Source organism: Amblyraja radiata, chromosome 6, assembly GCF_010909765.2.
Source record: "Amblyraja radiata isolate CabotCenter1 chromosome 6, sAmbRad1.1.pri, whole genome shotgun sequence".
In the NCBI taxonomy this organism is placed as follows: Eukaryota; Metazoa; Chordata; class Chondrichthyes; order Rajiformes; family Rajidae; genus Amblyraja; species Amblyraja radiata.
In genome coordinates this window covers 29,034,303-29,060,051 of record NC_045961.1, presented here as the reverse complement: position 1 = coordinate 29,060,051, position 25,749 = coordinate 29,034,303, and the positions used below count along the sequence as shown (strand labels likewise).

Below are 25,749 nucleotides of genomic sequence, written 5' to 3'. Positions count from 1 at the left end.
AGATAGTGAAGAAGGTTGTTTAAAGATACAGACAGACATGGCTCAGCTGGAAAGTTGGGCAGAGCAATGGAAGATGGAAATTTAATCCTTGCAAGTATGAGGTAATGTATTTTGAGCATCAAATGCAGGAACCAGATGTCAAATGGTAGGAATCTTATTAGTGTTTTATACAGAAAGACGTTGAGAAAAAGCACTTTCATACTTCTCCAAAAGTGGTGACACAAAACAGCTGGGGTAATGAAAGTATTTACCAAGCTTGCTGTGATTGGCTAGTGGCATTAAGTGTAAGAGTTAGGATGTCACATTGCAGCTGTACAAAATGTTGGTTAGGCCACACTCGGAGCATTATGTAGAGTTCTGGCCACTGCGCTACAGGAAGGATGTACTAGTTTTAGAAAAAATGCGGAAGAGATTCACCAGCACGTTGCCTAGAATGGAGGGCTTTAGTTACAAGGAGACATTGGCTCAATTTCTGTGCTGTACAGCCTTGTGACGATGTCTCTAATTTGCTGCCTAACATAATGAATATGTGAAGTTAAACCTGTGGTTAATAAGTTGTTAAAGCTAAAATAAACCCACGAAAATCCTGAGGCTAAAAAGGAAAATCTGAAAATTTACTTTGGGCATTTTAAATAAATCCAGATATTCGCTTTGACTAGGTTTATGTTACCCAATTACATCAAATAGTGTTTATAAAATAGCATCTCTAAATGTCAAATACTGGTCCTGCTTCCAATATTATATATACTGAGCCTCTTCTAAATATTAATTAACAAAGCATGATGTAGCAAGTTGATAATGGTGCAAGTAAAGAAGTAGATTATAGGTTTTAAGTAGGTGTAAATGGAAATAGCAGTTTCAAATAACAGTTTCAAATAACAATTAATCTGGAGATGCCGGAGTCTTGAGCAAAGCACAAAGTGCTGTTGCGACACAGCAGGTCAGGCAGCATTTGTGGAAGGAATGGAGTGACGATGTTTCGGGTTGGGACCCTTAAAACTAATTGTAGGGGGGAGAAAACTATAAAAGAGGGAAGGACAAAGCCTGACTAATGATAAGTGGATACAGATGAGGAAGATGTGATTGGTAGATGGATTGCGTATGTGACAAAGACTAGACGTGAAATGGAGACAAAAGAGTTTCCTCACAATACGATCCAGTCACCAGAGGGCTCAACGGTGATGCCTGGCGACCCAGTTACGCCCCCCTCAATTCAATACCCTCCCGTCTTCATCTAGCAGCCCACTTGTTGTCTTTCCTTTTGATCCAAATCCAATTGCTGCTTTTTTCTGCAGAATTTGATAATGACTTGATTGCTTGTTGGAGGGAGCGACCCCTCACCCCCATTTTCTTTAATAGCCTGGTCATAGATGTAGCAACAAATCCCCTGCATCCCACTTCGACAGGTAAAATCTTGGTCTTCCAGCCATTCTGGGCAGCTTCAGTTGCCGGTTCAGAGTACTTGGTCTTATTCCTCTTATAAGCTTCTTCAACACCATCTTCCCATGAAACTGTCAATTCCACACCGTATGCCAACTTGGCTGTTGTGGACCACAGGACCATGTCTGGCCGGAGTGTTGTAGCCACAATGTCTGGAGGAAACACAAGCCTTTTTTCTAAGTCCACTTCCATTTTTCAATCCCGAGCAGCCTGCAGAATGCTTGCATCCATTGATGTTATCTGGTGCTCTGGAGGTTGGCCTGCTGGTACAAATGTTGTGAAGTGGACATTTCCTGCCGATGTTGGTGGGGAAGCATTTGTGATCGTTCGCCTCTGTTCAAGGATTGATGCCAACTGTGTGAGAACTTGGTTATGCCATCAAGTGTAACGCCCTTGGCCGAGGCTCTTAGTGCATCCTGTTAAAATGTGTCTTAGTGATGCAGGTGCTTGGCAAAGGGAGCAAGCGGGGTCTTCTCCGAACCACTGCTTCAGGTTCTGGGGTGATGGTAGAACATCATAAGTGGCTCTGATGACAAAACTTAGCCGAGATCCTTCCATTTGCCAGATTTCACGCCAGCTGAGTTTCCTCTTTTCCAGGCTCTCCCAGTTAGTCCATTGGCCCTGCTTGGCCATTGAGACGGCCTTGGCGTGTCGCTCTGCCTCCTCCCGTCTTCTCACCTCCACCACCATGAGCCGTCTTTTCTGCACTGATGTTGCCTTGTGCCATTGAGGAGCTTTTGGGACGAGCCCGAGCCCAGCTCTCCCGTGTTGGACTTGGCCAACCACATCCCGGAAATGAAGAGCAGACTTAGCACTCTGAACGGCTTCAGATGGGGTCCACTTCCCCCCCCCGTTGCCACACTGGGGGCCGCTGTTCGAATAACAGTATCTTCAGATTCAGTGAAGGTCATGACCAACCTTGTTTTAGTGCATTTGAACTCTTCCACAAGTCCTGCAATGGGTAATTCCAATTTGCCACTCCCGTACAGTCCGACAGCATTTAAGCATCGTGGAAGTCCAAGCCACTGTTTCACATGTGTTGCTGATCATTCTTTCCAGCTTTTCCATTTTGTTGATGTTGATTTCATACATAGTTAAAGGCCACATGATTCTTGGTAGTATGCCAAATTGGAAGCACCACAGCTTGAGTTTTCCTGGTAGCAAGGTCTTGTTGATGCGAGCTATGTGCATGATGGTATCGTTTTTTAGTTGCTCAAACTGCTCGGTGTCCTTGAGCTTTGCATCATACCATCGGCCCAAACTCTTCACTGGCATTTCTGAAACAGTTGGAACAGGCATTCCGTCAATATGAAATCTTTGATCCTTGACTTGACCTTTGACAATGGAGATGCTTCTGCACTTGCTGGGTTTAGTCTTCATCCTTGCCCATGTGATGTTTTGATGACATTTTTCCAGAAGTCTCTTGCTGCAGGGGACAGTTGTTGTTAGTGTCGTTCTATCGTCCATATAGGCTCGTACCGGTGGCAATCGCTGACCACACTGTAGCCGTTTTCCTCACACAACCCGTTTTGATGCTCTGCTAATGAGCTCCATTGCCATAGTGAAAGTCAATGGGGAGATGGTGCACCCCGCCATGATGCCTACTTCCAGTGGTTGCCACGCTGTGGTAAAGTCTGATGTTGTGAGACAAAATTGCAGATCCTCGAAGTAGTTTTTTACCAGATTTATTATTATTGCAGGCACCTGAAAGAATTCAAAAGCAGTCCACAGTAGCGAATGAGGAACTGATCCATCGGCGTTGGCCAGATCGAGGAACAAGACATGCAGATTATTTTGTTCTTAGCAGTCTGGATTTGATGCCATATGATGCTGGTATGTTCAAGGCATCCCAAGAAGCCTGCTATGCCAGCCTTTTGGATTGATGTATCAATGAAATGGTTTTGTTTCAGATACTTTGTAAGTCTTTTCGCCACCACACTGAAAAAGATCTTGCCCTCTATGTTAAGAAGGTTTATTTGCCGAAACTGTTCGATGGTGGAAGAATGTTTTTCTTTTGAGATCAGCTCTTCGCCAGGCTTTGGGGATGACTTCCTTTTCCCACGCAACCCTCATGTTCCTCCAGAGGAATTTCAGAATATCTGGGGCATTCTTGCTGACACAATATGGAACACCATTAGGGCCTGGTGCAGAGGCCGTTCTTGCCTTCCTCACTACTTTTACCTCACTCAGCTTGGGAGGGCTGATATAAAATTGATGTTGTGGAGGTGAGATTGGTCGGATGTCAGCAGGGACAAAGGTCGGTTCATCTTTTAACTCATCAATGTGGATGGTTCTGATGTATCCTTCAACCTCCTTTTTTGATGCTTTCAGGGATCTGCTTTTTTCTTTTGTGAAAATGCCTTTCACAAACTTAAAGGGATCTTTGTTGGTCTGTTCTTGCTTTTTCCTTCTTTTTGCGTTGTTTCCTTAAATTCTCCGCTCTGAGCAGCTTCGAGAGCCTCTGTTTTAGGTCCTCTTGAAGGAGATTGATGCCCTCCCTTTCTTCTGCTGTTGCTTTTTTCCACACCTTCCTCAGGCCTCTTTCTTTAACAAGTCATTGGATTTCCTGGAGACGACGGGACTTGGGGGGAGGAGGCCTATCTTTCCTGCTGAGTTGTTCCTTCTCACCAAATTTCTCCTTTCCATAGCTGTAGACTAGATCACCCATCTTCTCCTTTTCTGCTGATCCCTTGATTCCACTTAAGATTAAGCTCACATCTGCATTGATGATTTCCCACTCCTTGCTGCTAGACTTTGGCCATTTCACCAATGGCTTACGTCCTTGCATGTTCTCCACTTTACGATGTGCCTTATGATGTGCCTGGTTGCGTCTTGGATTGTTGCCTGAAATTTCTGCCACATCCCGTAGGGTGCTGATGCTCTGCGGACTCTGCTGACTGCGAGCGGCCGCTGGGGCCGGACAGAGGAACCGGCCGCCATCTCAGCGCCTTCTGCCGGCCCGCCGGCCAGCCACGGTGTCCTTCGGCAACCGGTGGAAGTGGTGATTGGCGGGTAGCTACTGGGCGGAAGGCTGGCTGCTCCGTCCCGGGCTCTCTCTCTCCTCTCCCTCGCCCCATTATGTGAGCTCCCTGAGCCAGGAAGTCCCCGTCCCTCAGACCTGAACCGCACAGCGCATAGTGGGACAGGTGAAGAAGGAGGCTCCCCGGTCCTCATTGCCTCCTTGAAGGAATTTCACCTCTTCCTTTCTATTGACTAAACCAAACCCTTGATTCTGTCCCGCCAGCCTTTTTTCAAAATTTAGCAACTCAAAATGGGGGTGCGTCTTCGACGCAGGGAAATACGGTAGATATTTATTCTCTAATTATATGAAGCATTTAGTTTAATTTTTATTAAACAACATTTAAACTGAGGTGAATTTTATAAATATTTAGCTAATAGCCAAATCAAAGTACAAGAGTGGGTTAAGTTCTGCCTGGCTCATGATCAGAAAGTGAATGGCAACTGAGGGTCGCACTAATGTAACTTAATTTTCATAACTTGTAAATATGGGACTTAACATAGCCTTATAAATAACGCAGTAATTTGGGTTAGGAGCTCGGACACAATCTCGGTTAGGTTTTGTTAATTTGGCCCCAGAGTTTCACATTTTTTACCTGTATTCATAGTAAAATAGCATGGCAAACTTCAAAGCTTGTGTGTGTGCACGTGCATGCATCAGCATTTTCCATTAAATTATTTTGGAATGGTTCTTTACATTTTTGTTATTATTAAAAAATACTCCCATTTAAAACTGAATTCTCTCCCTCTCTCTACCTCCTCCTACCATTCATCCCTGTTTCATATGTGTATCCAATGCATAGATACATATGTATGAAGATCTATAAATCTTCCTTCAGATTGAAGTTGGAGTAAGCATGTTATTAAATGATATTTAATTGGTTTATTTTATGTATCTATAATTCTGAATTTTTCTACAGAAAAAATGTTCCTTTACAATGGTCCAGTGGAGAAATCTCATAACTTACCTACGATCCAGAGCTGTAAGCTGCAAGATAAGAAACAAATGAATTGTGAGTCCTTTTTCTGATGACTAGATACTTCACATCTTATAGTACACTAATACAGATGGAAGAACATGGGAGTAGGTGTAGGCCATTTGGCCCTTCAAACCTGCATCACCTTTCATTTAATTGTGGCTGATCTTTTCCTGTAACATCCCTATCTAACCAGATTCCCTTAATGTTGAGAAATCTATCATTCTCTGTTTTGTTTGATTTGGGGGTATTAGCTACAAGGAGAGGTTGGACAACAATGGATTGTCATCTCTGAAATTCTAGAGGTTGAGCGGAGACCTGAGAGAAGTATATCAAATTATGAGAGGCATAGATGGAGTAGATAATCTGAGTCTTTTTCCCTGGGTGGAAATGACAAAGACTAGAGGGCATAGCTTTAAATTGAGAGGGATAAAGTTTAAAGGAAACACGAGGGGCAAGTTCTTTTACAGAAGGTGTTGGGAGTCTAGAATGTGCTGTCATGGGTGATGATGGACGCAGATACGATAGAGGCATTTAAGAGGGTTTAAGATAGGCACATTGATATGCAGGGAAAGGAAGGATATGGATCACGTGCAGGCAGATGTGATTAGTTTACTTTAGGTTCATGTTCAGCACCGATATTCTGGGCCGAGGGCCTGTTCTGGTGCTGTACTGTTCTAAATTCTATGTCGGCACTACCCAACCCTTCACTATTTTATAAATATTATGCTATTTTGTAATATGTACTAAAGAAGAAAATCTTACATTTTCCCACATTGTATTCCAGCTAAAATGTTCCTGTCCTCTTTCTCAGCTCATCCATAACCGTTAGAAATCTCATTACATAGTTTTCCATAAGTATAATCCTATCTACCTTTGTCAATAAACCTAGAAATATGTATCTCATTCATATAGATTCTGAAGAGCTGGGGCCCCAAGTACTGATCCCTGTGTTACACCACTACTATCCTCCATTCCATAGGAACAATTCCTGAGTTTATAGAGCTTAATCCACCAGGCATCCCGCACGATTGGCAGCCCTGCCAACAATCTGTTTTTTCATCGTTTTTAATTTTTTAGTGTGTGGTAAAAGTTTGTGTAGATGTTCTGCGGTTTGTTTTATGTGGGGGAAGGGGAAGGGGAAACTTTTTTTCAGTTTCTTACCTTGCCGGAGATGCGATTAATTTTCGGATCGCATTCTCCGGTCGCTCTGCGGCCTACCATCGAAGGAGCTGGAGGCCTCCTCGGACTGGCCTTGGCTCCCAACTGCGGGGCGTGGACTTACATTGGAGTCGATCCCTTGCCTGGGATCGCTCCAACTGCGGCCTGCGGACTTTACATCAGGAGCTCGCAGTCTCGGGAGAGCTAGTCGGGAGCTCCATCGTCGTGGAAGTTTCAACCAGCCCCGATGCGGGGTTCGATCGTCCGGCGCGGGGGAGCTGACATCCCCCCGATGCAGGAGCTGATCGCCTCAATGCGGAGGGCCCGCCGCCGACTACAGGAGTCAAGATAATCCCGTCAACGGCGGGCTCGAGGCCCCTGACCGCGGGAGAGCAAAGGGAATAGATTGAACTTTTTTCGCCTTCCATCACAGTGAGGAATGTGGAGGAGGCACTGTAATGGATGTTTATGTTAAAATGTGTTTTGTGTGTTCCGTTGCTTTTTATTTGTTTGACTGACTTGGCAAATTAAATTCCTCGTTTGTTGCAAAACATACTTAGCTAATAAAGTATTATTGTGGTTATGGAAGATAATAACCTGAGCAACCACACTCTCCTTCAGAATTCTGACATGTCGATCATCAAGTCTGTTCAGGTTCGGCAGCTTCCTTTTGTATAATACGTTGATAGTTCCTTTGTTTTCTCTTTTCATACTAGACCCTTGATTTTCTTGTACATTAGGCAGGTTTTGTGCATCTTCTGTGAGGGCAGATGCAGTAATTGTTTAAGAGTTAAGTGAAAGCCAGCCTGTGAAGCCAGCAAGCCTGGTTACCGATTAAGGGTACGCTACAGAGCTGTGCGTCAAGCAATCATTTCGATCCAGAGATGGTACCAAGCATGCAAAATAGGGTATTCCCAGTTTGTGCAAGGTCAGTCAATGAGGGATGCAACTATTACCATTCAGGCTGCCTGCAAGAGTATGTGATTAGGCAGTGGGTTAAGCAAAAGAGAGCTACTGTAAAAGTGCAGTCAGTACTCCGTAGGAGTTGGTATCGGAAAGACTTAAGAAGACAATTAGTGGCACAACAGAAAAGGCTGAAACGATACAAAAGGCTTAAACGATATAGGAAAAACTTCCTCAAACTGAAATATACAACAATTGTAGTGCAGTCTCACTACCTTACTTATGCAGCAAGAAAACTAAACAGAGCACAAATCAAAGCCAATGTTGTATTGCAAAGACAATATAGATCTTACTTCTTGATGAAGAACCACAAAGTTGACTTAAGAAGACAAATAGATGAACAACAGAAAAGGCTTAAACGATTCAAAGAAAGGTTAAATAAATGTGTGACAATGAGTAGGGAGCTCCTAATAGAAAATTCTAAAGAAGAGAGGTTTGTCGGTCAAGACAAAAGTATGCAGGACCGATTGCAATTAGGACACTTCAGTATAGTCCAGCATGGAGCCTCGTTCACTGAGCAATGGACAAATGGTTATGCATTGCAGAATCTCATGAAACAACAAGAGCATATACCGTACAGGTGAAATTGACTTAAAAGGGGAGGAGTGCGGTGTATGTAATAGAAATGGTATTACCTGCCTCCAGGGTAAAGGGGGAGGAATGTGGTGTGTGTAGTAGAAATTATGTTACATGCCTCCAAGTTAAAGGGGGAGGAGTGTTAGGTATGTAATAGAAATGGTGTTACCTGCCTCCAAGTTAAAGGGGGAGGAGTGTAATTAGTATATGTGATGTCTTGTGCAAGTACGCATGTGCGTGGGAGACTCAAGGTGGCATCCTAGAATAAAGAAGCTTGTTAGATTACACCCGTGTACGAGCCTTATTTAAGTCTGTTCGAAGCACCCAAATACACAACAGAAATAGTTTAACATTATTTTATAATACTACTAGACTAAGTGGGACCCGTTGGGTCCCATGTTCACACGGGAGGGCTGGTCCCCCAACACAATATTCCACCTCTCCAACAATTCCAATATTGGTGGCCAGTGTTGAGGGGGGGGGTGCTTTCTGGAGCACTAGTATGGGTGTTGTGGGTTGAAGGGACGGGTTTCCAGAGGGCTAGTATGCACATTGTGGGCCAAATGGATTATTGCGGTCACTCAACTCTGATGTGCTGGCAGCTCACTCAAGGCAGGTGGGCTGGCAGTTGACTCCTGGCTATTCTTTGAAATTCCATTTCAAGCAGGGTGTAAGGCCACCAAATTCAAGTGCAGTTTCCTACCATTTCAAGCAGGGTGCAAGGCCACCAAATTCAGGTGCAGTTTCCTACAACTTCAAGCAAGGTGCAAGGCCACCGAATTCAAATGCAGTTTCCTACCACTTCAAGCAGGGTGCAAGGCCACCAAATTCAAGGGCAGTTTCCGACCACTTCAAGCAGGGCGCAAGGCCACCGAATTCAAGTGCAGTTTCATACCACTTCAAGTAGGGTGCAAGGCCACTCAATTCAAGTGCAGTTTCATACCACTTCAAGCAGGGTGCAAAGCCACCAAATTCAAGTGCAGTTTCATACCACTTCAAGCAGGGTGCAAGGCCACCAAATTCAAGTGCAGTTTCATACCACTTCAAGCAAGGTGCAAGGCCTCCAAACTCAAGTGCAGTTTCATGCCTCTTCAAACAGGGTGCAAGGCCACCAAATTAAAGTGCAGTTTCATGCCACTTCAAGCAGGTTGCAAGGCCACCAAATCCAAGTGTAGTTTCATACCATTTCAAGCAGGGTGCAAGGCCACCAAATTCAAATGCAGTTTCATACCATTTTATGTAGGGTGCAAGGCCACCAATTTCAAATGCAGTTTCATACCATTTCATGCAGGGTGCAAGGCCACCACATTCAAATGCCGTTTCATACCATTTCAAGCAGGGTGAAACCACCATAAACCCGTTCAGTAGACATTCAATGTGTTCAGTTGATTCACAGCTCAGACAGAGTCGTGATCTCTCCCTCCCCCATCTTGCAGACCCACACTTTCTGGTTTTATAATCCCGCCCCCTCCCACCAGAAGGGGCGTGGCCTTCATGGCTTGATTGACAGGAGAGAGATTCTCAACATTTTTTAAAAGACTAATAACACTTATTTTTCATTGATGGGAAGAATCCTCTGCACCTGAAGAGCGGAGGGGGACTGAGTAAGATGGACAAAAATCACAGCCATAAGTGATAGCGTTTTATCTAAAATCAATATACAATGCAAACAGGAAGATGTCAAGTTTAGACTTTTATTCATTTTTTATTTCAAACTAACCATCACAAACCATTTGCTGTTTCTTTTATTTCAAACCAACCATTTGCTGTTTCTTTTATTTCAAACCAACTATTTGCTGTTTCTTTTATTTCAAACCAACCACCACCAACCATTTGCTGTTTCTTTTATTTCAAACCAACCACATTTTCATTTTCAAACCACATTAAGGGCACTCAAGGTCAGTAAAACCACACTCACAGTTTAGTGTTCAGTGTTATTCACAGCTCAGACTGAGAGACATGACCCTCTCGCTTCCCCCATCTTACAGAGACTGACTGAGGCACTCAACACTTCCGGGTTTTATAGTCCCTTCGGAAGGGGCGTGGCCTTCAGGAGAGAGAATCTCAACATTTTTCAAACACTAATAACTCTTTTATTTTTCATCGATGGGAAAAATCCTCTTGTCCTGCACAGCGGAGGGGGACTCTTGAGTAAGATGGCCAAAATACACAGCCGTAAGTGGCAGCGTTTTTTCTAAAATCGATATACAGAACAACAGGAAGTGGTCAAGATCAGACTTTTAGTAATATAGATATATATTGGGAATAATTTTGCAATAAGCACATATGCTGTATATAATAAATGCAAATTCCTTTTATAAATTTATTTTTTGTATTTTCATAGCTATTGATCTAGATCAAGTATGGAATGTTAGAAGGAACATACCATTAGGGCAATTAAAAACTGCAAAAACATCATCTACTTCTACTAAATACTATTCTCGTTATGGTGAAGTAAGAGGTAAGATTGAAGTTGAAATTGGTTGGTCCTTGAAATTATTCCCTGTAATATGGAATCTTATGTGTTTGGACTTTTCACCTACAGCAGAGTAAGACTGATTCCATTCACACTTGGTGTCAAGTGAGAAATTCAACCTCTCACTACCAGGCGGGATATTTGTTAGCATTTAAAATGTTGCTGTGGTGTAAAACACCCCAAATTATGTCAACCATATTCAACATCAAGTATTGGTCTCCAGCATAAGCTCAACATTTTTATTGACATGGAAAACAACCACGTATTATTAAACCTCTCCCCTGAAACGATGCTGTTTAAATATCATGGACATGCTATTAAAGGTCATGGCCTTAATTCTTTGCATTGCTGCTCTACGGCACTCTATATTTTCACTAATTACACTATAAACTGTTGACATTCAAGAAGGCGACGCCCAAGCTTTTTCAATGACTTCAATGCAGTCCCGAAAATGGGAACTTGTCTACACTTGGTACAGAGAGTTACAGTGGGTGTCGGAGATGTCCCAGATAGTCAAATAAACCACATTGGACATGGTATAGACCTATCCACCCTCATGGTGCACCAACCCAGGCTCTTCATTACACTTCTCTGAGGACCAATTGATTAACTCTGAGTATCAACATCCACAGTATTTGGTCTTAATCTTACCAGTTTATAGATGCATAACTCACCTACAATTTGTATCTAAACTACAAATTTTCAGGGGCCTCTCTCTCCCACAAGCTCACCATCATACACATTCCCTTAGATGAATGTGGAGTTATACATTATCCTTTATCCCTTACTCTGGGACATATTATGATCTCAGAGAATGGTTTAATTAGCAGAGGCGTGGAGTAAATGACAAAGGCCAGACGAATGCAGATTTATTAGTGAAAAAAAACAGTATGGTGGATTTGTTAAAAACAATTCTTTCTCTATGATTTTTATTAGTTGTTTTTTTCTATTACAGAGATGGCTGATGAGGGCAATGTAGTTGATGTATAATATATAATACAGTAAACCCTTGTTTTAACGGACCTCTTTATAAATGGATTTCAGTTATAGTGGACGAACCTATTGGCGGCTGCCCGCTCCCCCCTACCTCACGCTGCCTCCCCTGCAGCTTAGAGTGCCGGCCGCTCACACCGCCCCCACCCCCCTCCCCCCCCACACCACCCCTGGCTTGCACTAACTCCCAGCTGCTTGCAGCCCTGGTTGCCCGCACCCACATGCATCACTTTATTGAATGCTTTAATAAAAGTGAAATTCTTTGCTTGCATACATTGCCAAGGAATGTAAATAATCACCCATAAAGGGTGCTTGCAAAGTCACAAATCCCCCCCCCCCCCCCCCTCCCCAGTTTCCCCTTTGTTTTTCCCCTCCCTCACACAGTCCCTCCATACCAGGTCCTCCCCTGCAGCTTGCAGCGCTGGCGGTCCGCACTGACTCCCCGGCCGCTTGCAGCCCCAGCTGCCCACTCTGCCCCACTGGCTCGTGCCACTTCTAGGCCGGACCTACTGCCGCCACCGCCAGCCTACACAGCTTTCTCGGCCACTTCCAAGCTACGCCTGCCACTGCCACCGCTGACCCTTATCTTCACTCTATCCCACGTGCCGCGACCATTGACTCCGCCGATCCTTGCTGCTCCCCCAGCTGCAAGAAGGACGGGGTCGGCAACTCGCCTGGATTCCAGGCAGTTCCAGACTGAGAGTCTGAAGCAGGGTCTTGACCCAAAACGTCACCTATCCATGTTCTCCAGAAGTACCTGACCTGCTGAGTTACTCTAACACTTTGTGTCCTTTTGTGTATTAGCTTGCAACTGCAGTTGTTTGTTTCTACTACTTATACTATGATAGTACCATACTCGGTTATAGTGGACAATTGGCAATAATGGACACCATCCCACCAGGGTCTGTTATAAACGAGCGTTTATTGCATCAACTATGAAAGGATTTGTTAAAGAACTGCAATAGGCATTTGATAAAGTGCTGCACAATAGGCTTGTCATCGGAATAAAAGGGACGAGAACAGCACGTTCCATGAGCTGTTTGGCACTCTTGACAGCCCGCTCAGCCCGTCCATTCGACTGTGGATATTCAGGACTGCTGGTGATGTGGTGAAAATTCCAGTGTGCAGCAAATTCCCTGAAGTGTTGGCTGGTGAATTGACTGCCGTTGTCAGATAACAGTATACCCGGAGATCCGTGGACTGAAAAATGGCGAGCAAGCTTCGAAACCACCCCGCGAGAAGTGGGGCTGCTAAGAAAATCAATGTCAAACCATCCTGAATACGAATCGACGAGTACCAGGTACTGCTTGCCATGCCACTCAAATATGTCAGTTGCCACTGTAGACCACGGGAGTGCAGGAACCGGATGTGAAAGAAGTGGTAGCTTTTGTTGGTGAGGTGCCAAGCTGTTGCACACTGCACAGGACGCCACATTCTCGGTGCTGTATTCGGCCATGCCAGGCCAGTAAAACAGCTTCTTACCCGTAGGACAGTAGCTTCAGCGCCTGGGTGCCCTGCATGGACAGAGTTAAAATACCTGTGTGGTCTCCAACTGGAGGTGTGGGTTCAAATCCCACTTCTGACACCATGTTGCGATTCTGCTGTTTAATTAACTGAAGTCTTACACCATGATAAAGGTCCAAAGGCTTTATTAACGTTACAGCATCGGTAACTTCATACTAGCACGTTTCTCTAAAAGTGTGGGAACAAGGCAGGGAGGCTTACTGTTAAGCTAGTGGGCGTAGCCACGAAGTATGACTCATAACATGAGTGACACTTAGTGGTTAGGGATTGAATCGTATTGCCTGAGTTGGTCGTGATTTCATTGTAGTGATGAAAAGGGAAGTAAAGAATTTGCAGTTCATGAGGAGAGGCAAGGAAGCAGGACAAGTTGAATTGTTCTTGCATACAGTCATTGTAGATTCAATGCGTCAAATGCCGCCTTCTATAATGCAACCATTCTGTAGAACGCCGTCAAGCAGGCTAATGGGGTATTCATGACAGAAACACCGTAAAATTGCATCAGTGAACAGGAATCTGACAAATTATTTTGCTGTTTTTATCTCCATATACTACTTTTACGTGTTCTTTCTAAATGTGTTTTCTATTATTTTTGATCAGATAATACAATTGAAATGAAGCAATCTTCAAGATCAAAAGAATGTCAGATGAATGGAAAGGCCTTCGATTGTCTGAATAAAAAAGGAGGAGTTTGATTTCTAAGATTCATTTATATTCTTCATCCAAAAGTCAAGCAGTGTTATTTAAATTTCTAATAATTAAAAGGTGAATGCTTTCACATATTTTAACTAAATATTTAAATATTTGAGATTTATTATATAATTTGGTGTTGTCTTAGAAACCGAAGTATATTAAAATGCTGCTTTTCAGCATAATTGATCTGATTAATCTGCAAATTTGTAACAATTTCCAAAAATATGGCTGACAATATAAATAATGAACAAGTATTTCACAATTTTTATCAATTTTCCATTCCATTCCAACATTCTGTTACTTCCTTACTTATTACCTTAATTTTGACTAGAAAATTAAAATAAACATATTGCTACAAATATATATTTTTTTTAATTTAAAGATACATTGTACAATTTATTTATGACAATCTTCATGTATTAAAAAGTTCAAAATAATTTGAGGTAAATGATCAGCATATAGAAAATGCATTTGTTGGTCATGCCTGTTAAGTATTTGTTACTTGGAGTGTAGCATTATGTTATATTATATCCAAGCAGGATAGATGATGCAGAAATTGGTCTAATGTTTGAATTGAATATAAAATCTGAAAATGATGTAAATACTCAGGTCAGGCCACGCTCTATAGAGAGCAAAACAGAGTTAATGTTTTGGGTTAATGAGTTGTCATAGAACTAGGGCAAGTTAGAAAACAAGCATGTTTTAATTTGCAGAAAAGGAGAAAGAATGGAGAGAACAAGGAAAAGGTTAGGAATAGGAATACTTTATTGTCACATGTGACTCGGTACAGTGAGATTCTTTGCTTGCATACACAATGAATACAAACAACAGCCACCTACGGCGCTGACTAAGTTACAAAGCACACCGGCTCCTTCTTTTGTCCCCTTCCCCCCCCCACCCCCAACAGATCCCCACGCCAGGTCCACCATTATTCTTCCCCCTCCCTCACGGTGGTCCTCTATGCTCTCATCGACCAGGAGTCGACCCGCGAGGCTCTATCACCGCTGAGGCCCCATCGTCGCGAGTGTTAGAGACCAAGCAAGACAAAACATCTGCAAATGGTGGTATTGCCAATAAATACATCTGTAAAAATTATAGGTATGCCCAATTTCATTGTCTTCTGAACAAGTAGAAGGGTTAGTTGTGTTTTCTTGTTCCATAGCTTCAATGTGACTTGACCACGTCAAATTGTTGGTGATATTTACGCTTTGAAACTTGAAACTTTCGATCATCTCCACTTCAGACTGAGCTGTGTACACCACCTCGCATCCTGATGTCATTCCTTCACTGCTATTGGCATAATTCATTCTCTCGTGCTCTTCAACCTTTGCTCTGTTCACCTCTGCCCCTTCCCTTAATTGTTCCTAATTCTGATGAATAACCATTCACTACACTCATTAACTCTGCTTTATTTCCACAGATAGTGCCTGGCTTGCTAAGTTTTTCCAGCATTATCTGCTTTTATGTCAGATTTCTAGAATCTACAGGTTACTTTTGCTTTTGAATAAAATCTGTTAGGTAACCATGGGAGAACCAGCTTCTGGAAGACCATGCATTGAAGGTTGATGACGCAGGTTTGTTACTCAACATTCATTGTAAACAATGACGAAATAGAAATCACTTGTACACTCAATCTAAAATAATTATTTTGCTACCAGATTTAGCGAGTTTAATTTGTGGATTTCAGCAGCAGTGATCCAGTTGGCCTTTTTGGAAAGTCAGTTTATTTTAATTTAATGCACTTCGGAGAACCATTGCTACCAGTCATAGACACAAAATGCTGGAATAGCTCAGCGAGACAGTCAAGACAGATGCTGCCTGTCCCGCTGAGTTACTCAAGCAATTTGGGTCTATCTTCGGTTTAAACCAGCATCTGCTGTTCCTTGCTACACATTGCTACCAGTCACTGATTAAAGCGTTGAAAATTAGTATGTGCTGATTTAACATGAGGGAATTTTCAATAAGACTCCATCTCTAACTGTGGTTCTGATTATCATTGAGCTGGTGAAGTATGGGTGAGATTTGAAAGCTAACAACACAGAATGAGCTCATAAATGGTAGAGCAGGATCTAGATGACTACTCCTGTTCCTAACTCGTGTGCTTGTATTAGAAATTAGCAAGCCAGTTGAAGAACTAGGAACTTTCGTCAGGTAGGGAGCTAAAGTACTGGACATTTCTTCTCTAAATTGTATTTGTTTTGACACTGGGCTAAATAATTCCTATCTGGTTATCTGTGACACTGAAAAATAACTCCAAAGGTAATGCCTGTTCATTGCTGGAGATAATCAAAAAACTGCCTGGAAGTGTAAAAATGGTCTCCCTTTTAACGATGGGTCTTTGGTCTGAGTTATTAACCCTGTTTCTCTTTCCACAGATGCTGTGTGAACTGTGAGGGTTCCAGCAGCTTTTAGCTTTATGCCTGTTATATTTGCACTTTAACCCTGAAATAAGCAAACCAGAAGAAAAATTAAAATATGGCTGTTAAAAAGTAGAAGTCTGTTGAATAAATACAACTAACATTGACTTGCTTTTCTTTTGTTCAGATATGGACTAATTAAAGTAGAATTGTTATTTGCTCAGTGTTCTTCACTGATACATGATAGTGGATATATTATCGTTTAGATTGAAAGACAATTTGATATAAGATTCCATTATCCTGACTTTTGCAAAACATGAAACAATATAGTAACTTTAGATAAATTCTTATTTTAGTTTCAATTTAGTAACAAACTTAGGCTAATCAGCACATCAAGTTTGCAGTTCATTAACAGAGAATGTTCTGAAAATAAGTTTTAATTAGGTTTTAACATGTGTACCAAACTGATTATATTGTACATACATTGAGAAATAATTTTACTAGACTGCATCCAGAAGAGATTCTCATCTACTGTAGACATATATGACATTGCAACTGATGCTGCTCCTGACCACTTTGCAAAGAGCAGCATGTTTATTCCTTTCTTTGTGTAGGAAGGAACTGCAGATGCTGGCTTATACCAAAGATAGACGCAAAATAGCTGCAGCACTGGTGAGTAAGGCAAGACAGCGCCTTTACCACATCAGGCAATTGAGGAAATTCAGAGTGTCTCTGAGGATCCTCCAGTGCTTCTACTCAGCGGCTGTGGAAAGCATCTTGTCCGGAAACATCACGATTTGGTTTGGGAACTGCTCTGCCCAGGACAAGAAGGTTCTGCAGAGAGTAGTGTGTTCGGCCGAACGCACTATGGGAACTACACACGCTCTCCTGCAGGAACTATACATAAGAAGGTGCAACTCCAGAGCCAACAAGATCATGGGAGACCCCTTACACCCCAGCAACAGACTGGTCCAGCTGCTACGTTCAGGCAAACGCCTCCGTTGCCATGCTGTGAAAACGGAGAGGATGAGAAAGAGTTTCTTCCCAGGGGCCATTAGGACTGCAAACTCCTATCTCACCAGGGACTAACTTTACTGCACCATTTTACTGTCTTTTTTAAATTGCTGTTTTTTTTCCTTTTTTTCCTCCCACAAATATGCAATTTGTGAATATGTGTTTCTGTTCCATTCTGTTTTGTAGTTTTTTTGCACAATCCACAAGCATTGCCACTTTTCATTTCACTGCACATCTCGTATGTGTATGTGACGAATAAACTTGACTTTGACTTAGACTTGCAAATGTTGGAGTAACTGAACAGGTCCGGCAGCATCTCTGGCAAAAAGGAATAGGTGAGATTTCGGGTCGGAACCCTTCCTCGGATAGAGGTGAGGTATTGGGGGGGGGGACGGACTGGATGGGCAAGAAAAGGCCAGAAGGTCCAAAGGTCTTATTCCTTTGTTGGGGAAAATATGTCCTGTCTACATCCAACAGTAATTTACATTTATAACATCATGTGCAATAATTATTTTGGTGTTCTCAATTATTGGCAGGATTTATTTTCCAGCCTCCTTTATTTGTCAATTTACATTTGTCCCAATCAGTCAAATAAATTGGTTCAATGTCTAAAATGTATATACTGTTTTAAACTCATGATTAGAATTTGTCACTTTCTTGGACATTAAAATCCAAGTACTGATTATAAGAGTCACACACATATCCCACTCTACAGATTGTCAGATACTTCCTACCCTGAAGATCAGTAACTAGTTTGTTTGGGGGGGGGGGGGGGGGGGAGGGGGAAGAGAACTGACAAGTTAGATTTTTTTTTCTGGTGTAGGTCACAAGTTGTCCAAATCATTTAAATGTAAAGGCAATCTTCATTACTTGGGGTTTTTTTTGTTTGTTTTAGAGATACAGCATGGAAACAGGCCCTTCGGCCCACCAAGTCAGCGCCGATCAGTGATTACCCATACCCAAGTTCTATCCCTAAGCCAATTAACTAACAATCCCGCACAACTTTGGAATGTGGGAGGAAACCGGAACACCCAGAGGAAACCCACGTGGTCATAGGGAGAATGTGCAAACTCTGTACAAACAGCACCCATGGTCAGGATTGAACGCGGGTCTCTGGCGCTGTAAGGCAGCAACTCCACCGCAGCGCCACAATGCTGCCCAAGTAGTATATATTTTTTGTGTATGATATCCCCATTTTCAAACTTCATTTTAAGGCTAGAAACATTTTGTGCATACTTTTTACGAAGAAGGTGATTTTTCTGTTCATGAACAGCATGTTACTTTGGTGCTGTCATCTCACTTTCATCAGGCAGATGAGCAACCTGCAGAAGCTAGGCTATTCACTGTTAGGATAGAGGATACATTGATGATTGCTAGCAGCACTTTAAATAACTTTTAAAGAGAAGATTCAGTATGACTGCAGATAGCTTGGAGTGCTTCTTAAGGAAAAATAAATTGCTTTGCAGTCTGCAGCTCAAATCTCTTAAATTTTCCACTGATGCTTTGTATACCACTGAAGGAAGGACTGGAAGGAAACTGTCCTTCACCCCAATGCCAGCAGTGTGGAACAGAGAACCTTCCAGGGGATAATGAATAAAACAGCAGAAAAACTGTGTCTGGAGGTCATCTGCCAAGGCTTGGTTACACTGCTTAGACTGACTGCTCTCCTGTTAATTAACTTCATGAGTCACAAGTTTAAGAATCCGACCTTTGCATCAATGATTCCACCCTCATGTCAACAGCCTCGCAGGTGACAAAACTCTTCACCACATGCTTCACCTTTCTGCAGTCATTGCCTCCTGCTGCACTTGACCTACTCTGAACCGTTTATTTTCAGCACCATTACAACTTCCCCACATTTAATAAATTTATATATAGCTGGAGGAACTCAGTGGGTCAGATGGCATCTGGGAAGGAAAGTCAGGGCATTTTTCAGATTGATTTAGTAAGGGTGAGAAAGCTGGAAACGAGGTGGGGAGTTTGAGGAGAACTCTGACGCAGGTGAGGGCTCCATTCACAACAGTTGGTGTGAAACCATGTTTACTGAAGAAAGAAGATCTCAGATGATCTAGAGTAAAAAGCCTTATCTTGGGAGCAGATGTAATAGTGACAGAGAAAATGTGAGTAAGGAATGCATCCTTGCATGGTGAGACGAGTCATGGTAACTGGGAATCAGTGGGTTTGTGGTAGATGTCAGTACATACTAGACCAAGTGGGACCCGTTGGGTCCCATGTTCACACGGGAGGGCTGGTCCCCCAACGCAATATTCCACCTCTCCACCAATTCCAATATTGGTGGCCAGTGTGGTGGGGGTGCTTTCTGGAGCACTGGTATGGGTGTTGTGGGCTGATGGGACTGGTCTCCAGAGGGCTAGTATGGACATGGTGGGCCAAATGGATTATTGAGGTGGCAGCTCAGTCCCTCAAGCCTGATGTGCTGGCAGTTGACTCACGGCTATTCCTTGAAATACCACTTCAAGCAAGGTGCACGGCCACCAAATTCAAATCGATTTTTCTACCATTTCAACCAGGGTGCAAGGCCACCGAATTCAGGTGCAGTTTCCGACCGCTTCAAGCAGGGTGCAAGGCTACCGAATTCGTGCAGTTTCATACCACTTCAAGCAGGGTGCAAGGCCACCAAATTCAAGTGCAGTTTCATACTACTTCAAGCAGGATCCAAGTCCTCCAAACTCAAGAGCAGTTTCATACCACTTCAAGCAGGGTGCAAGGCCACCAAATTCAAGTGCAGTTTCATGCCATTTTAAGCAGGGTGCAAGGCCACCAAATTCAAGTGCAGTTTCATACCACTTCAAACAGGGTGCAAGGCCACCAAATTCAAGTGCAGTTTCATACCACTTCTAGCAGGGTGCAAGGCCACCAAATTTAAGTGCAGTTTCATACCACTTCAAGCAGGGTGCAAGGCCACCAAATTCTAATGCAGTTTCATACCATTTCATGCAGGGTGCAAGGCCACCACATTCAAATGCAGTTTCATACCATTTCAAGCAGGGTGAAACCACCATAAAACCACACTCACAGTTCAGTAGACATTCAGCGTGTTCAGTTGATTCACAGCTCAGACAGAGTCATGACCTCTCCCTCCCCATCATGCAGAGACTGAGCTACACCCACACTTCCGGGTTTTATAATCCCTACCCCCTCCCACGGGAAGAGGTGTGGCCTTCTTGGTGTGATTGACATGAGAGAGATTCTCAACATTTTTTAAACACTAATAACACTTCTTTTTCATTGATGGGAAGAATCCTCTGTACCCGATGAGCGGAGGGGGACTGAGTAAGATGGCTAAAAATCACAGCCGTAAGTGGCAGCATTTTATCTAAAATCAATATACAATGCAAACAGGAAGTTGTCAAGTTTAGACTACCAACCATTTGCAGTGCTTTTACTTCAGCCCAACCCCCACCAACTATTTGCAGTGCTTTTACTTCAACCCAACCCCACCAACCATTTGCAGTGCTTTTATTTCAATCCAACCCCCACCGACCATTTGCAGTGCTTTTACTTCAAACCAACCTCATTTTCAAACCACATTAAGGGCACTCAAGGTCAGTAAAACCACACTCACATGTTTAGTAGACATGTGTTCCGTGTTATTCACAGCTCAGACTGAGAGACGTGACCCTCTCACTTCCCCCATAGTCCCTCCCAATTCCCACCAGCAGGGGCAACAGAGAGAATCGCAACATTTTTAAAACATTAATAACTTTTATTTTTCATCGATGGGAAAAATCCTAAAATCATGAAACAGAAAAACAGGAAGTGGTCAAGATCAGACTTTTAGTAATATAGATACTGGCCCCTATTGTCTGGAACAGTACATGTAAAGTATGCTGCTTAAAGCTATTAAGAACGCTCCTTGTTTTTTAATGTTGCAGTTGCACACATTATTACTGAGAGGGAAATTAAGCAATCTATTGTACGTTATTTTGTCTCTTTCGCAAGTTGGTCAACCCCCTTTTGGAAGAGGAATGACCAACTTGTTTCTGGAACTTGGACTTAAAAGGGGCTTCCAGAGAGCCACATTATTAATGTCATTCAGATTCTGAAGAAATTAATAATTGTGAACATTGATTACTGCAAGAAGGTTTTTCATATGGAAATAGTACCCAGCTATGGAATTATGGTAATGGTGGAGCAGGCATCCAAAGAAACATGTTCCTGTACTATATATAGCTTGGGTGAATACAGAGAGCTATCAAATGAAATTATTTCCTAAAAAAGGTTATTTTACAAATGTTGGTTTGCGGGAGTCACTGGATCAGCATGTGGTTAAACAAAGAACCATGCAGCACAGGGGGATGGACCCTTCAGCCCACAATGTTTGTGCTGTACATGACGTCAAATTAAACTGATCTCATCTGCCTGTACATGATCCATATCCCTCATTTCCCTGCATTTCCATGTGCCTATTCAAAAACCTCTTAAACACCACCTTTGCGAAGCGTTCCAGGGCCCCACCACTCTTTGTGATAAAAACTTTGCCCCGCACATTTCCATTACACATTCCCCCCACTCTTTAAAATCTATGCCCTCTAGTGTTGGATATTTCCACCCTGGGGGAAAAGGTTCTGACTGTCTACCCTATCTATGCCTCCCATAATTGTATATACTTCTATCCAACCTCTCCCTGTAGCTGAAACCCTCTAAAGCAGACAGTACCTTGTAAACCTCTGCACCACTCTTCTCAGATCCTCCACATCCTTCCTGTAATGGGGCGACCAGATCTGTTGACCTTGCTATGATGTTGAGCTGATTCCCCATGTAGACCTTTAATTCGACTAACACTGAAGTAGGGTCTGGACCCATAACGTCACCCATTCCTTCTCCAGAGATGCTGCCCGTCCCACTGAGTTAGTTACACCAGCTTTTTGTGTCCATCTTCGGTAACACTAATTACAAGGTTAGCAACATCACAGTGCCAGTAAATTATTATTATTATTTAACTTTATTCTGGATTCAAGGTCCAGACAAGGGATGACATTACATAAAATACATGGCATATAAAAACACCATAAAATACATATAAAATCTTAGTATATCACTTATAAAAGCATCATAAATTATACAAAAAACACAATACATGACTTAAAATCCAGAATTAAAAAGGTCAGTGTCCTACAACGAGACAATGATACCAGTGTCTCCACAACTGGGATTCGTAGCGTGTTGTGCCAAACCTTATGTTTGACAAGGCCACATTTTTAGAACAGGACTGGGCCATGAATTGCCGAATCCCTCAGACAACATTTATGTTTTAGTTCAGATTCCAGCGTCTGCAGTTGTACTTGATTTCCGTCTAATCTCGGCCATTGGCCTATTTCTGAAGTGAGCGGTGCCGAGAATTTGGACTGCAGTAATTTAAAAAAAAATGCGTAAGACTTTCCAATTTGAGGATTGCCCCCATGTCCGATCGGAAGAAACTCCCTGATACATAATGACGAGTATTTTATTATAATGCCAGTTGTTCAATGTCTTTCGTTTGGATATAATCGAGCAAGCGCTCAGCAAATAAACATCTTCGTCCTGCTCCCTTGAGGCATTTGCCACATTCATTGGCACGTCCATTATTAACATTGCGTCCAAGCAGTCCACGTTAGCCGTGATCGAGGCAGTGCCAATGTAACGCCTTTTTGCCGGGGGGCTATAGGACGGATCATGAATACTAAACACGAAGGAAAACCCTTTGAAAATCTGAATCATTTTCCAGCAGCCGCCTCAGGCATAAGTAAACACAAACCCTGCAAATGCCAACACGCCCCTTCTCTGTATCCACTCCCTCTCCAATTCGTGCCACGTCAGGAACTTGTCGGGAGTACTACGACCTTTATCTCATTCTGACAAACCTGAGCACAAGAGCTGCCGAGAGCCCAGGGATGGTCGCTGCCCATTCGCGCCTTTCCAGTTAACTTACTTTCACCATTTGAACTCAAATGCTCCGAAATCGCGTTTGGCATTTTCTGTCGCCTCGGGTTCAGATTATGAGAATAAATAATGAGAAGTTTGTGCCGACGGCTCTCTCTCCTTGCTTCCGCCAGTATCGTGCTAACCACGTACCTGACTGTGCGAGAGTTTCTCTTGTTCAGCCACTCCTTCACCTCGCAGCAGGAAAGAGTCGGGGGCAGGAGCTCGAAGCCAACGGCGACTGTGCTCATCTGGTGGCATCCGTTCGGCAAGAGAACCGAGATCAAGAACTGCGGCACTCTCTACAACATCCACAGCTGTCAGTTAACAACAGACCGACGGCGCTATGTCCTCTCGCAGGCTGTAATCATACATCACCGGGATTTGCAAAGTCGTTTGGATCAACTTCCCTCGGGACGGAGACCCATAGCTCAGAGATGGATCTGGATGAATTTCGAGTCCCCGACTCACTCTTACCAGCTTGAGCAGCTGAACGGTATCTTCAACTGGACCATGACTTACAGACGCGAGTCTGACATCTTCGTCCCTTACGGATACCTCTATCCCAGAAAGAAAAAGCGACAGATAGTGCTGCCCAAGAAAACTAAACTGGTCGCTTGGGTCATCAGCAATTGGAATGAAGACCATGCACGGGTTAAATATTACAACAAGCTCAAGAACTACGTGAGCATTGATGTATATGGAAAATTTGGCTTGGATCTTAAAAATAACAATGTTGTTCTGACAGTGTTGCCATATAAGTTTTATCTGTCTTTCGAAAATTCCCAACACGTGGATTACATAACCGAAAAACTTTGGAAAAATGCTTTTTTATCCAGCGCTGTGCCCGTGGTGTTGGGACCCAGCAGAACCAATTATGAACAGTACATACCGGCGGATTCTTTTATACATGTAAATGACTTTTCGAGTCCAGGAAAACTGGCCGAGTATTTGATGTATTTGGATAAGAATAGTGGAAGCTATAAAAAATATTTCGAGTGGAAAAAGGGCTACAATGTGCACCTGACACAGTTTTGGGATGAGCAGTATTGCAAAGTATGCGAGGCTATCCAGAATGCGGGGAGGCAACACAAGACTATCTCAAATCTGGATACTTGGTTTCAGTGATTGTAGTCTACTTTTGTTTTAAAAAAAGATGAGGTGGTGGAAGAATACTCTTAATTGTGAAGATTGGGAATCGACTGCATCATTGCATAAAGCTCAAGGTGGAACGGTGGATGCAAAAATTTGTTTGCAAAGACCATAATTGGTCAAGTTTCTAAACGATCTATTTATTATAATAATAATAATAATAATAATAATAATAATAATAAATTTTATTTATGGGCGCCTTTCAAGAGTCTCAAGGACACCTTACAAAAATTTAGCAGGTAGAGGGAAAACATGTAAGGGGAATGAAATAAATAGTAGAGACATGACTAGTACACAAAGTGAAGACAGAATACAGGAAGATGGTGAGGGACACAGAATTGCGGATCAGTTGGGGGAGGGAGTTCCAGAGCCTGGGAGCTGCCCTGGAGAAGGCTCTGTCCCCAAAACTGCAGAGGTTGGACTTGTGGATGGAGAGGAGACCGGCTGATGTGGATCTGAAGGACCGTGAGGGTTGGTAGGGGGAGAGGAGGTCAGTGAGATATGGGGGGGCCAGATGGTGGAGGGCTTTGTAGGTGAGGATCAGGATTTTGTAGGTGATCCGGTGGGAGATGGGAAGCCAGTGAAGTTGTTTGAGGACTGGAGTGATGTGATGCCAGGATTTGGTGTGGATGATGAGTCGGGCGGCTGCGTTCTGGACCAGTTGGAGTCGGTTGATGTAGGTGGAGCTGATGCCAAGGAGAAGTGAGTTGCAATAGTCCAGTCGGGAGGAGATGAAGGCATGGATGAGTCTTTCAGCAGCGGGAGGTATGAGAGAGGGTCTGAGTTTGGCGATGTTGCGGAGCTGAAAGAAGGAGGTTTTAATGACATGGCGGATGTGAGGCTCAAGTGAGAGGGTGGAATCAAAGATCACGCCAAGGTTGTGGGCCTGGGGAGATGGGGAGACAGTGGTGTCGTCGATGGTGAGAGTGGGGTTATTGATTTTGCTGAGTGTGGCTTTGGAGCCTATGAGGAGGAATTTTGTCTTATCGCTGTTGAGTTTGAGGAAGTTATGTTGCATCCAGGTTTTTATAGCTGACAAACAGGAGTTGATATGGGAGAGGGGGGGGTTTGTGGGGGGATTTGGTGCCGAGGTAGATCTGGGTGTCATCGGCATAACAGTGGAAGTCCAGGTTGAAGTGGCGGAGTATCTGACCAAGGGGGAGGATGTAGATGATGAAGAGGAGGGGGCCGAGTACGGAGCCTTGGGGAACGCCTTGAGTGACTGTGGCTGTAGCAGAGGTGTGGTTGTGGAGAGAGATGAAGTGGGATCTGTTGGAAAGGTAGGAACGGAGCCAGCTGAGTGCAGAGCCTTCAATGCCGAGGTCTTTGAGTCTGGTGAGCAGGATGTTGTGGTTCACTGTATCGAAGGCTGCGCTCAGGTCGAGGAGGATGAGGATGTTGAGGGAACCAGTGTCAGCAGAGGTGAGGAGGTCGTTGAGGACTTTGAGGAGAGCAGTTTCTGTGCTATGGAGGGGGCGAAAGCCAG

General features: G+C 43.3%; 1 protein-coding gene and 1 long non-coding RNA gene across 2 annotated transcripts; one reads left to right on the top strand and one right to left on the bottom strand.

The window, feature by feature from the left end:
* Positions 1 to 1,487: 1,487 nt before the first annotated feature.
* Positions 1,488 to 16,473, bottom strand: LOC116974192. The gene is made up of 3 exons (XR_004412301.1): positions 15,057 to 16,473; positions 11,786 to 11,788; positions 1,488 to 1,499 (listed from the first exon to the last, which is right to left on the bottom strand). It is a non-coding gene; the product is annotated as an uncharacterized LOC116974192 (long non-coding RNA).
* Positions 16,474 to 22,807: 6,334 nt separating this feature from the next.
* Positions 22,808 to 24,258, top strand: fut4 (fucosyltransferase 4). Its single transcript, XM_033022404.1, has one exon. It carries the CDS (start codon positions 23,202 to 23,204, stop codon positions 24,237 to 24,239), a length of 1,038 nt encoding a protein of 345 aa, XP_032878295.1. The 5' UTR covers positions 22,808 to 23,201; the 3' UTR covers positions 24,240 to 24,258.
* Positions 24,259 to 25,749: the final 1,491 nt, after the last annotated feature.

Excerpts from the sequence above, each read along its gene's own strand:
- fut4 (XM_033022404.1), top strand. The coding sequence starts at position 23,202 with ATGAGAAGTTTGTGCCGACGGCTCTCTCTCCTTGCTTCCGCCAGTATC.